Consider the following 14,077-nt stretch of genomic DNA (forward strand, 5'->3'; position numbering starts at 1 on the left):
TGTATTTATATTGCAGATATTATGTAACTATGGATGCTGCTGTTCAGAATGGTGTTGCTAACTAGTTCTTTCTCTCTCCTGCACCATTTTTAGAGGCCTTTGAGTCTTTGCTTCGCTTCGCTGAAAACCACACGAGTTCCCTGTTTGAGACAGCTTACAGACCTATGGCAAAAGAAGCAGCAGAGCCTGTTAAAGAACTTTTTACAGACATCTCTCTCTACATTCTGGGTGCAGAGACTACAGTGGAAAGTGCAGTATTACGGTTCTTTGACAGTCTCTTTCCTCTGGTGTATAGCCGGCTAATAAACCCAGGAATTACAGATTTATCAGAGGACTATACAGAGTGTCTGCGGCTTACAAGGCAAGACATAAATCCTTTTGGACACTATTCTAAGAACGTGGTTACAGAGCTGTCAAAATCTCTTTGGGCAAGTCGGATGCTCAGCCAGGCCCTCAGTCTGGGTATTGAAGTGATAAATACTACTGAACACGCGGCTCTCACGAAGGAATGTAGCAAAGCTTTAGTGAAGATGCAGTACTGCCCGCACTGCCAGGGCCTGACGCTCATCAGGCCCTGTGTTGGATATTGTCTGAATGTAATGAGGGGCTGTTTGGCCAGTGTCTCAGAACTGGATGCACAATGGAGGGAGTATATCTCCACGCTGGAGTATCTGACTAATGAAATGGCTGCCTCACATGATCTGGAAATTGCACTGATGGGAATCCGGAACTCCATCAATGAAGCGATCCTGCATGCACAGTTGAACGGACCGCAGCTCTCCGCTACAGTAAGTGCTCTCTAATTATTCACTACTCCCATTTATCACTTCTATTATTTGATGAATAAACATTTAAACAAGTTGGTGTTGCCTTTGCATCAGTTTTTAGTCTTCAGCTAGATCTTTGTTTAATAGCCCATGCAAACATTACAGATAATTATGATGGGGTTTCATAGAGTCTGCTTTGAAATGAAAGAGGGGGTGAGGGAAGTTTGTTCCTTGAGAAGCAACCCTGTAAATCAGATGGCTCTGTCTTGTCTGCAGAATTTTCTAAACAAAAAATTGGAGTATATCATACTTGATATCAACAATGTGATTTCATACTCCTGGTCCTGTAACTGTAGGAGCAGCATTTCCCTGGCACGTGAGTATTTATAGTATGTGCAGATATTCCACAGAAATTAGTGTAAGGGGTTAGAAAAGTGGCTTTCTGAAGAAAGGCAAAGGAATTAACTTCCATAACTTTACAGTCCCTTTATTTTTGTGTTGACTGAGATATCAGGAAGGTAGTGTAGGTCTGTAGTGAGTACACTTCTCATGCAAAAGTTAGAAAAAGAGCATGAAAAAATCAAACTTACATGACAGCATTTACTTATCTAAAGGATACACTTAGTGGATCCATTTTTCTAAGCAGTAGGTTAAGGAAGACAGTACTAGGATGGTAGAACTCTCTGACATAATAGTAGCATATGACTGGCAGATGTTCTCTCAAGGTGTTGAAGATTAGACCAGAAAGTATTGAAATGACTAATACTGCTGACTACATCTGTATGAAGTTCCACATGACTGTCACTGGAAAAATATGCAGCAGTGTGGTCTTAAGCACGGTAAAGGTTAATCTGAGAAATGTTGATAGATCTGCCATGTCTTGCCTTGAAAGTAAAGGAGTTCTTGCAGTGAACAAATGGGAAGGAAATGCAAAGATCTAAAAAATTCCTGTGCTGAACTCAGATAACTACATTATATAAGAGAAAAAGAATACTTCAAAAAGCCTACAAAGAGAAACTATGGCAGAGGGTATTCAAAACTGAAGTATTTTACTAGGATAAAAATGCCTATATATTTGTAACCTTCCAGGGTACTTAATATAACAATTCTCTTCAATTTAGAGCACATAACTTAGATTCAATATAATATCTAGGTTATGAAAATCCCCAACCATTTCCAGTAATCTGACAAAACGTTCACTTGATACTTGTAGTTGTCTCAGTTCTTACTGCTTCAGATTCTCCTTTCCTTTCCATCCATGAGTCTTGTGTCTACTGGTTGATCTGAAACCCAAGAATAAACATGAAAAATTAAGATAAAATTTATCAGGTTCTTGCATGATGCACAGCAGGCACTGGAGCCTGTGGCATTGCAGAGCAGCAGGTCTTCACAGAGCTGATGTGTGCTTGGTAGTGTCATAAAGCAGTGTTGACCCTAGAACACATAATAAGCAGTGTTCTTGCATGTGTTTGGATTTGCACTTGGATGTTATTTTCATGAGTCTAGAAGGGAAATGAAAATCACAATATGCCATTATTATGTAGTATTTTTACCTAACTGTAGATGGTCACCTCTTAAATTATCATATGGCTTCATCATGTAAAGTTTTCTGGCTACTAGCAGCAAAAATAGCCTGACAGGTATTTCCTGCAATACAGGCAGCCTGTAAAAAATGCTGAAACATAATTCTGCGCTGCATTTCACACAGAATCACACAACGTTAGGGGTTGGAAGGGACCTCAAATGATCATCTAGTCCAACCCCTTGCCAGAGCAGGATCACCTAGAGTGAGTCACACAGGAACACATCCAGGGCTTTTTTAATGTCTCCAGGAGAAGGCAGGCTTTTAGCTGACTGGGAAGTAGAAATTCTAGCTGAAGTGTCTTTCAGGCTAAGGATTTACTGTGATGATTATTCAAATAATTTTACTTGAGTATTTCTCAGTTCCCTAGCAGTAACTTTAAACATTTTCCTCCTCCCAGACAGTGCTTGAAACTACATTAAGTCTTTTTTCCCCCCTAAGTTATCTTTGTTTTGTCTTTGTTTCCTCTCTCTAGTGAAATCTCTACACAGATGGCTTGTGTGTTAGGCTTTGTAGGATAGCAAAGGATGATTGATGTTTGAAAATAAAACCTAAATGCTGGTATGGATTATCCTTAGTCTTCTAGCTTTGTCAGTAAGGGTGAGATCATGTTTTGAAGACAGAGTATTCTCCACTATTTGATGCTGATTTAAAGTAGTGCTGATTACTTGCAGAGGATAACCGTTATTTGGAAAATTGAGCCTAATTAAGCTGTATTTCCTATTCTGAAGAAACAGAAAGGAGTTCAGTCCTCAGCTTGAGGATTTCCGGCTGTGAAATGGCTTCTGGGAATCTGGGGTCTGATTTCTAATTGCACTAGAGCCCTTTTGGGCTGCACTGAGATTTGTACCCAGTGTATTTGCTGGTTCATTTTACTAACAGGAAATTTGTTTCAGTAAACAAGATACCTACTCTCTTCCCTCCAGAAAAATGCAGAGACTTTTTTCTCTTCGTGTGGCATGCTCTTCAGCTTCTGCAGAAGTAGAAACATCTAACTTATCTACAGTAGCCATTACAAATGCTGTAATTGGTTTAATTCAATTATAAATAATCTATTGAAAATGCATTGAGGAAAGGAGAGCACTTCTAGCAATTTTCATTTTTCCTGGGGAAGCCTTAATTAATGCACCTGCTCTTTTAGGAAACATTTCACATTGTTTAATAGGCAATATGACTAAAAATGAGAGTTCTTTAGCTTGTTGCCTGCCTGGATGGTAATGAATAATGGACAGTTAGATTATGTTTGCTTTAAAACAGGGGGGAGGGGTGAAATAAACCAATAAAGCTCTTAGGGTACTTTGCTCAAATGATTTACTATAAATTTAAAAAAATAGTAATAAAAAAATCCTGTTTGTATGAAGAGTGCATAACTGCGAGGGACTGGCCTCTGCTGATCTTGTTCATTATAACCAGAGAATTGCCCGATTTGCTGGCATAACATGTGTGAAAGGTCACCTTTAAGATATTAGAAATCTCTCCTCAGATAGCTCCAGAATGTGCCATGCCATTTGTTCAATGATACTGGCTAGCATCCAGCTTACTTAACCTAATGCGGGGCAGCCACGGTCTGCAGCATCAGCAGTCATCATCATTATGCTCTGGTTTGTCTGCTGGAATCTAATTGTCTTTCCTATTGGTAGGGGCCCTGACTGCTTCTTGGTGCCAGCTACAGAGACCAAGTTTGCTCACTGTTAGCGTTTCCCTTGTTTTTCTTCCCTTTTTGTGTTTAATGCTGCTCTCATTTAGTAGTCTACCATTAGCTATCTTCGAAACTCTGTGCATCACTCCTGATTTGTAAGAAATACATTTTTTTAAATTCAAAGTGGAAGTAAAATACCTTCAGCTGAAATGCATATGGAGGAGGTGAGGCAGCTTTAAAATGCAGATGGCTGGGGAAGTGTATTTCTGGATAGTGTAACAAATGTTTGTACTCTCCAGAGTCAAGTCCCTGTGAGGTGGTGTTCCAGTTGCTTGTGTTCAGGTTGCTGAGAGCTTGGCCTGCAGTCTGCCTCTAGCAGGCAGGGGGTCATGCATGGGGACAGGTATTGGAAATGTTGGATGAGAATTAAAATTTAGTAACTGGGACAAATAATCCCTCTTAAGAAGCAGCATGTAATACCTTTGGTGTACTGAACAGGCAGACTATGTATGTGTTTGCTAGGTTCAAATTAAGGATGGGAAAGGGGCATCTGCCTGTGGAGGAACATAGTCTGTGTTTCCTGGAGCGCCCCCGTTACTGTGATGGACTTAAGCCAGAATTTACAGGGGGGTGGCCTTTGGAGGAAAAAAAGGGAAAATATTGCCATACATTTTCTGATAAAAATTCAGCTCTCTATGGAAGGCTTACAGAAAATAATTTAGGTGGTCTGAATTTATTAGGAATGAAGGATTGAAAAAAAAAAAATCCTGAGAAATGAAAGACCTGAGACCCATTAAAATGGTCACCGTTAGGAAAATAAAAGCTTAGAGCAAAGACTGCCAAGCTTACAGCAGCAGGAGATTGATGCCTAGTAAGCTTACAAATTTGAAAAGGAAATGGCAGTACTATGAACAAAATAACTTTGTGCTGAGTGAGTTCACAGCAACAAAGAGTTTCTGCCAGCCAGTAATGAACTACTTGATTAACGACATTGAACAGTATCATAAAACACTCCTGGAGATTTTGGAGAACACTCAGAGCTGAACTCAGGTGCTTCCTTCCTGCAGGTTTTCCAGTTTAAATGATCAACACCAGCTGTCAATAAGTGTAAGAACCATACTTAGCAGAGGTTAAAGCATTCTATTCAATTCCTTATAGGCAGGTTGCTTAAAAATAGCTGTAAAAACATGCAAGGAAAGCTATGCTGTGGAATATTTGCACTAGAAATCTTATTTAAAGTGGTATTTTGCTTTTTCTCATCTGAAACAAGGGGACACAGTCTCAAGCTGTGCCAGGGGAGGTTTAGACTCAAGGTGAGGAAAAAGTTCTTCACTGAGCGAGTTGTTCCCCAGGGAGGTGGTGGAGTCACTGTCCCTGGAGGTGTTCAAGGGGAGATTGGACGTGGCACTTGGTGCCATGGTCTAGTTGTGAGGTCTGTTGGGACAGGTTGGACTTGATGATCCTTGGGGTCTCTTCCAACCTTGGTTATACTGTGATACTGTGATACTGTGAAAACAGAAAATGGAAGAAATGCCTGCCTCTGATCAGGTATCTGTAAATGACCTTGAAGAAGCTGGGATTGTTGCCCTATTGAAGCTGTCTGATTCAGCAGTACATCTTGCAGATGTGATCTTGGATGACACAATCACTTACACTGATGATGTGACCTTGTATATTTTGTTCTTATGGACCAAAGTTACCTGATTGTCCATCAGGTTCAACTCCTTTGTGAATCTAGGAGCAGGAGGAGGCCTTTTAGAAACTTGGTGAATTGCCCTGAAAGCATACCTTGTAATGGCCCATTTCTGTGCAAGAGGTAAAAGAATTGTTTTCGTAGTGCTATGTGACATATGAAAATGTGCCTGCTTTAAAACTTTGTTTCATTTCCTTTGGGCTTTAGACTCATTAAAATACTGCTCTCATCTTACAGTCAGTCATGAATGATTTTTTTTAAAATGAGCAGTGGAACTATGTATCTGGAATCAACTGAATTTCATGGAGAATAAGCACTTAATTCTTGTAGTCAGCTTTCTAAGTCTTGCCACGTGCTATTTGCTTGATTTAAAAGCGTTTTGACACTTGAGTACTGTAGAAGTATTTCTGGAAATAATCATCTAAATTGTTTAATGCATTTGCCTCATTCCCATCTGTTACAAAAGTCCTCTGGAGAATTAGAGCTCATGTAGTCGTGAGCAACTCTTTAAGGGGATGCAAGGAGCTTTCTGGCCCGTGTTGGTTAATAACAATTCTCTTACGTGCAGATGTTTGATACTAAAGAGTAGTCTGATTTCCTGGTATTAAGGATCATCTTATCTGTAGTAATGGAACTGCTTGAAATTTGGTATTTCTATCAATATGAAGTAGGTTAAAATGGAATAGATACGTTTCCAAAAATCTAAATTATCATCAGAGTAGGAATACTCTTCTCCCCCTGTAATTACGCCCCCCCATATAATTACAATTGAGCTGGTTCTGAGAGATATTTACTGGGTATTAACATGCTGTCATGTTATTTGACTAAACACATAGCAAAGAATTTGGTTTTTTTTTATAGCTTGTATAGCCTTAAGTTAACTTTTGCAGAAGTGATCATTCATTTGGATGTATGTGTCTCTTCATACCCAAAGGCATTCCATCACGTCACATCATACCTCCCAGCTGACTTGCTGATGGTACTTAACCACACTATTAACAAGTCATGAATCTGTAGTAAGATAAAAAAACAACTCTTTTCTGTCTGGTCTAGGAGTATTCACATTCTACTTCCCATTCCCTAAATCATGTGATTTGTGTAAACTTGTAACCTTAAGGTATTGTGTTAAACTTTCATGCCAATGGAATTGATGGATGTAGCTTTTTACCAGTATTTGATCTAAGACCAGCTCTGATTATAATTAACCATTTGTAGTTAACTACTGTGATTAAGGTTCTGGGAATGATAGTGATTTGGGGCCTTCTAACAAAGGCTTCTGTCTTTAAGGTGTCATGGCACCACTGGGGTTTTTTTCTGCTTGCAGTCAAGATGCTTGATGTGCTCGTTTGGCCCAGACTTGTGGCCGAAGTGTTTGTGGAAAACGTGTCAGGTATTTGGATGTGTTTGTGGCCCCAGAGATGCTGCTAAACTAATTTATAGGTGAGCATGTTCAGGAGATTTTGCATCCATGTTGGTTCAAAACAGATGAAATTTTGCATGATTCTGGTGTTCCTTCTAAGTCTCACAGGCAGCTGCTGAGATGTATGGCTAGTAAGTTATCCAAGTGTAGTGAGTAAAGACAGCAGTAAACCTGCTTTCAGAGCAAGAGCCCTAAACACTGTAGTAAAAAAATGAAATCATTATTTGTTATTTACTTTGCATTAGGGCCACCATCTTCATTTAGGAAGATAATTAAGAGGCAATAGATTTCCAAAGAGTACAACTACCTGGAATGAGGAGGGGGCCAGCCTTTTCTTGGTGTCAAGTGACAGGACTAGAGGAAACGGTTTCAAACTGCGCCAGGGAAGGTTCAGGCTGGATATTAGGAAATATTTCCTCAAAGGGAGGCTTCTCAAACATTGGAATAGTCAGCCCAGTGGTGGAGTCACTGTCCCTGGAGGTGTTTAAGCAGCATGTGGACCTGGTGCTTAGGGACATGGTTTAATGTTGACCCTTCAGTGTTGGGTTGAAGGTTGGACTGGATGATCTTTGAAGTATCTTCCAAACTGATGTTTTCTGTGATTTCATTAATTCATTGTTATTTTCTTTAATTTTGACAAAAACAGGGATTCACAACTAGTATTAATTTAAATACATGCTTAAAAGTATGTCATTGGTGAAACAAATGTCCTTGGCAGGCATGTTGAGCCTACCCCTCTGTCATGTTGAGTGCTGTAGAGTCTAAGGCGAGCTTACACAGGTGCATGTGCACAGCCCACTGCCTGTCTTCACTCCTTCAAATGAAGCTGTGGTTTTTTTGAGGTTGTGGATAATCAACTCATTTCAAAAAGACTAATTCATGACACATCTATTTTTATTTAGTAAGCATGAACTTATTCTACTATTGATTGACTTTTTTTTTTCTTTTCTTAGAGGACTGTGTATCTGCATGACATAACTTTTTTTCTCTCAAAACAGCAGCTTTGCTTGGTTTTGTTTGCCAAACAGGCTCTGCAATTTTTCAGCACCTTTTGGTTCCTAGAGAATTAGTGCCTGGGAACTCCACAGGCAAGTGTAATGTTATTAAAATAATGATAAAACACAAACTTCAGTCGTAACCTGTGTAAAATATATTGTCAGAATGATGTCCAATTTCACCCTGAAGTTGAAATTTCTGAAGAGCATACACCCTAACTCATCATGTCTGTGTCCTGTTTGACTTTTAACTCAATGCTGGATGAAGAGGAGGATGTGCCCATGCGGGTCTGATGGCAGGGCATGGGCTACAGAGCAGAAGTCCTATCAAAGCCATAATCATAAACCTGCCAAGATAGCACAGTCATAATTTGAAAGAGTCAGTGCTGGCACTGAGTGTTCTCTTATTTTAGTTGGAATATGATTCTGGTGTCAGCACTTCACCGTTATTGCAGTTGAAAGATGAAGGACGTAAACATGGTAAGAGTCCAGGTTTTTGCTTGAAGCATAATACTGAGCAAGACAATCAGTGGTTGGGATAATATTTATGGAGATGATGATACTCGAGATGACAGATGATGTGCTTAGTGTTTCAACAAGTTGTGTTTGCTTTATTCAGTGTTTCTACTCCCTCCTTTTTTTATGCTATTCTGTGCATCTATAGTAAGTGTTGCCCAGATTGTGTAAGTCATCTACTGAAATTGAGTGTTATTTTCTACTTCAAAATCAATTTAAACTACAAAAGAGGAATAGATATGCAGGGTTTGTGTTTTGTTTTGTTTTATGAACCTGACTGTCTGTATCGTGGTTTATTAAAGATGATGGATTGCATAGCTGTGGTGCTTTGGAATTTTGGCACTTCTGTTTGTTGTGGTTAATTTTGTTCTTATAAATTAACAAGGCATCAAACAATAAAGTTAGAGTGTTGCTGGGTTGGGGTCCAGTCCTTGGTAAAAAATGCAGCTCTAGCATATTGGCAGCTAGACTGCTTGTTATTCATTGTGAGGCGTCTAGCTATGGGAGTGTTAGATGTTTGACAGCATTGAATAGATTCCAGTCAGCCATACAAACTACCTCCAGTGAAGTGGAAAGGACCATAAAATTGTTTTAGCAACAGCTAATTCTCTTGAGTCTTTTAAGGCTTTTTTACCTCCTTCCCCCCCCCTTAACTGTTTGGTTGCCAGTAGAGGATTTGACAGTTTAAATGGGAAATGTTCCCAGATTGATGTAGGTTTTTAAGATTTGTTGTGAAAGCTTTTCACTGATTTTGTATTTAGTATAGTTTAAATTTTGAAAAGACACCCAAAGGGTGTATTTAGCAATGGTACCTTTATATGAATATAAGCTCACAACTATAAAGAACCCTTATCACTGTTTTTTGGTTGGTTGTTTCTTTTGTTTGTTTGTTTGGGTTTTGTTTGGTTTTGTTTTTAGTGTGATTTTTCTATCAATAATCTCCAGTCTTATTTTTGTCAGCATGGTATGTGGGTGCTAGTCTGTTAACTTGCAGGTATTTTGCTTCATGTTCCTGCTCATCCTTTAACTGTTCAAAATGCCACACAAGCTTACTGCTGCAGGGTTCTTTCACAAGCTGCTTGAGGGCTTAAGCTATCTTTTGGATCTGCAGCTGAAGAGGTGTGTTAATTCTTCCATCTTTTCTTACTGTGAGTAATTATTTTTTTCCTGAAGAGCTTTGACTGGGGGTTCACTGTGTGAAGGAACATAAAAATGTGTCCATACCTGTCAAATGTTTCATGATATGAGCTGGTTGCTGCCTCATGTGCCATAGTTTAGTCTTTAAGGAAAAGCCATGAGCACTGTTAAAATAGCCTGGGGACAGAGTAGTAGTAGCTTTGGAGGCAGCCTGAAAAGTTCTGGCCTTTGAAGTACAAGAAGATCCTCAGCTGTTGCAGCTGCATTGAAGGGACTAAACCAGGAGCCTGGCTTAGAAGAGGTTCAGTTTTGCAATTTGTCTGGGTGCAAGGCTTCGTTCTGCTGACAGTAGTTAGACAAATGAGATACAGTGAAAAGCTAAGTGAAAATTCTTCCTTTCCTCTCCTGTTTGCACCTTTTTCCTGATATTTAGTTAGATTAACATTAACTGGAATAATTGAGGTAAAACTGTCACTACCAACATTTGATCTTACAATAAAAACGCCAGTTGTGCTAAAAAGGCACTGGGCAGTATTAGGAACCTTAGTGCATGTGACTGAACTGGATCAGGGCTAAACCAGCCAGGGAAACCTAAGACACAGCTTGAAAATAGGATCCTGGCTGACACACTGCTTGCATTCTCTTCAGAAAAGGAGTTGAAAATCCCTGGTGATTTTATTGTGCCTCTCTAGACTTTTGTTACTTCTTATTCTTTGTTACTTATTCTTCTGGTCCATCTACAGAAAATATTAACTTCACAGATTTTTTTTTTCTAGTTTTCCTGTGTCTGTATGAACAAGAAAAGTCAACACAGTTTATGTAAGGACAAATGAAACAGTAAGTCCTGCTTCTTGAACTTGCTGTACCTGTGTTTAGAGGAGATGGCGACCCTCCCTTTTCATTTAGATAATTCAGTCCTAGGGAGGAAGATTGGGGCTTTCTAAGGCTGCACCCCTGATACGCTGCAGCCAAATCCTTTATGCAGCCATAGAACCAAACAGAACAAGTGAACATCTTCCCCATAGTAATCGTTTTCCTCCTAAGGAGACTCTGCTCAGAGCAAAATTCAGCATTTGTATAGAAAGACGCAGAATTGTGCTGTCTGTGACTTTAAGCAACAGTTTAGCTACCTCAAGTGTTGTCTTATATATGTCACTATCTGGAGGTACCATGAAATACCTGATTTATTGTTTTTTTTGAAGAAGGGATGGGATCTGAGGATTTTGACGATTGTCTCTTTCATCAGACCTAGCAGCAGTCACTAGGGCAATTTCCAATGCTTATTTTTCACAATGGTAAGAGCCTCTGCTCTCATTTTCTGATGGCTATGTTGGTGGCTCTGACCTCTGTTTCTCTGCAGGCCTGCTCTGTTCTACCCCATCCCCTGTTGTTTTTTTCTGGGAGACCAAATAGTTTTAATTCTCTCTAATTAAATTTTATGTTGCTCTTATTGCAGACGTAGAAGTCATGTGCTTGTGAGCCACGACAACACATGACCCCTCATTTTCCCAGAGGTGGACCTAATTGCTGCTGAGTGCCCTAGAGAATGTTTACTACTGGAACTATTGATAAGAAGTGGAGGAGTGGAGGAGGATAAGAAAATACAATAATTCTTAGAATATATTTATCAGATATTCAATTTTCTGCTTTGTTCTGTGGAGTCAGAGTGGAGTCAGGACTGCAGTTTGAAAGATGAGGGGGAATGCCTTGTGTCTTGAACTGGCAGGAGACAATCAGAAAATATAATGTACAGGAAGATATCTGAGGAGCAGAAGTCTGTGTGGATAGTGAAGAGGAAATTTAGGTATTTCTGTCCATTCCTGTGCCCTTGCTGAAGGATGCTTGTTTGCTTGTGTGATGACAGAAGGTTCAAAGATGCCCATGAATTTGTTTGGCAGGTCCATTGGTTCCTTTTAGAGAAACATCTATGCTTTCTGTCTGTGCTTTTCTTTCTGATTTAGTTAAAGCTTCTTCGTAAAGATTTTACCTAATGAGATGGTTTGTTTTGGATCACTGCTATTACTTCAATATATGGACTTTACCCTTGGTTCTCATTTTGTTCTACATACACTTGCTATATCATTTTGATTTTTTTTTTCTTTCCCTAATAAGCACATATGACACTGCTGCCTTCTGTGGAGGCAAGAGAAAATTATCTTCTTGTACTTCTGCATGAACCCTTGCTGTCACACTTGTATGTGACCAGGTGTTTTGACATCAGACTCCAAAGAAGTATTAAAACAAGAGGGAAGTCAGCAGGTAGGTTTTTCAGAGCAGGTTAAGCCTAAGTCTCTTTCTGTTCATCCTTGAAACTTTAATCTTCTAGTGCAGAAATCCATGACAGCACCGTGAAGTGCTCAAAGAATGTGTACCTGCTGTGGGCCAGATCCTACTCAGTACAAGTCTTCTAAGCTTAACCACTGCAGTGCCACGTCCTGCCAGACGAGAGTTTAGTCTGTGCTGATCATCTTCACATGCTTTCAGCCCCTTCAGCTCTTATAACCAAATTGGAAATACCTGGATTAAGTATAAAGAAGCAATACACACAGTGAGGTTCACCTGGGAAAGAATCTGCTGAATTCCCAGCCCTGCTGATCCATTGTAGAAATTACACTTGTGCATGACAAGTGTCTGGATGTATTTGCCAAACCTAACTCATTTATGTTCTGAAATAAATATCTGTCCTGAGCAGTCTCAAACTCAAGATTGTTTCCCTTGAAACTATCAGCAACAGTGGTATGTGCTGGATCTTTTTTCCCCATTCCCCATGTGAGTGTTAGGATATAGCATTACTATGTTGTGCGTATTGGAGCCAGAGATTGACCAGCTTGTGTTAGCAAGAGCTAAAAGCTGTCTACCTGCCCTTCCACCACTGATTACTGCAGAAGAGCTATTTAAGGAACCACAAACAGTCCCTGATAAGGTCAATACTCCACAACATCTTCATCTGAATCTCATAAGCCCTGGCCTCTTGGTAATATGCTAATAACACATCCAGTGTGTTGCTTTGTGAGGAGACCAAGGTTACACTTCCCTCCCACCAGGAAACAGAGAATGAATTTCCCTTTTCTGTCAATTCCAGTAGTCCTCAAACCTTGGCATTATTACAGCTCCAGTCTAGGGCAGTTACGAGTCCCCAGCATGGAAGACATCTGTGTACAGATACTGCTGTCAACACTGCAACCAAGCGGTTTCTCTGGGTTGCTTTATCTGGCAGCCTGAACGATACCAAAAGCCTTCACAAGAAAATAATTGAAATACTGAATACTCTGCAAATAGTGCACCAAACTCCTTATCAGAAACCCTGAAGGTGTAGCACTTGAAGGGACTTAGGTGCAGCTCTGTAAGTTAGAATAATATTTGTCTACCAGAGTCACAAGACTGTCCTCTGTTTCTTATTTTTTCTCTCGTCCACTATGAATGGTCAAAATGCAGCAGAGACAAATAAGGCCAAGCAGTGTACTAAAACAATAGTATTGCAGTGATAGCTAATAGAGTGGTGTAGGAAGATGGTCTTGAGAGGATAAACATCTGCTGAGACACAAGGGAATATTAGTGTCAAAATCCTTTAGGATCACAGTTACTCCTCACATGAGATGGCTGGGTGAGGATGATAAAAAATTGTGATCCAAGTAACAAAATCAGCCAACTGGCTAAAAGAAGAGTTTCATTTTACTTTTGTGGCTTTTGCAGTGGCTGGCTTACTTTGTGCATTATTGGGAGCCAAGAGCAAAATGTCAGATTGTCTTGTAAGGTCTGAGTGGTTCCAGTTTTCCCTGTGTACATTGTCTATTTGTAGATGATTGATGGAAGGTTAAGGAGAGAAAGCCTATGCCTCAACTCATTTGCTGCCAAACACCTTGTGGTCATTTTTGCTTCATAGCATCTGAATTTCCTTGGTTTTTCCCCCGCTTCCCTTAAATTAATTCCTGAGGAAAAGTCATCCAAGGAAGCACACTTGCTTTGATAGCAGAGGGAAACAAAATTGAAATAATTTCTTGAGATTTCATAGTCCTCAAAGCTGTGCAGCCTTGCAGGGCATGTGGGACAGAGCCAAGTTCCTCTCTCCCACACCTGCCCTTGCCAGTCGCCTCAGTGGCCACAGCAGCCATCCTGTCTCCTTTCCAGCTGTGGTGTCCCACCCAGCCATTGAGACCAGATGGGAAAGGAGTGAAGGTAGTGTAGAGATGGCTTTTCCACAGATTTCCTCAACTGAACAATTTTTTCCTTTTATTTTTTTTTAAAGGTGCTATTCACAGAATGTAGAAGTTCAGAGTCATTTTAGAGTCATTTCTTACAGGGTCATTGATAATAATTAGAAAAATAAT

General features: G+C 39.9%; 1 protein-coding gene across 1 annotated transcript in view; it reads left to right on the top strand.

Moving 5' to 3' along the window:
• The window catches only part of LOC104309989 (glypican-5), a 390,036-nt gene that overhangs the window by 87,435 nt on the left and 288,524 nt on the right, over positions 1-14,077 (top strand). The window contains exon 3 of the mRNA XM_054166882.1: positions 94-788. Coding sequence (XP_054022857.1) covers positions 94-788 — 695 coding nt within the window. The remainder of the gene's footprint in view (positions 1-93; positions 789-14,077) is intronic.

Source organism: Dryobates pubescens, chromosome 13, assembly GCF_014839835.1.
Source record: "Dryobates pubescens isolate bDryPub1 chromosome 13, bDryPub1.pri, whole genome shotgun sequence".
Taxonomy (NCBI): Eukaryota; Metazoa; Chordata; class Aves; order Piciformes; family Picidae; genus Dryobates; species Dryobates pubescens.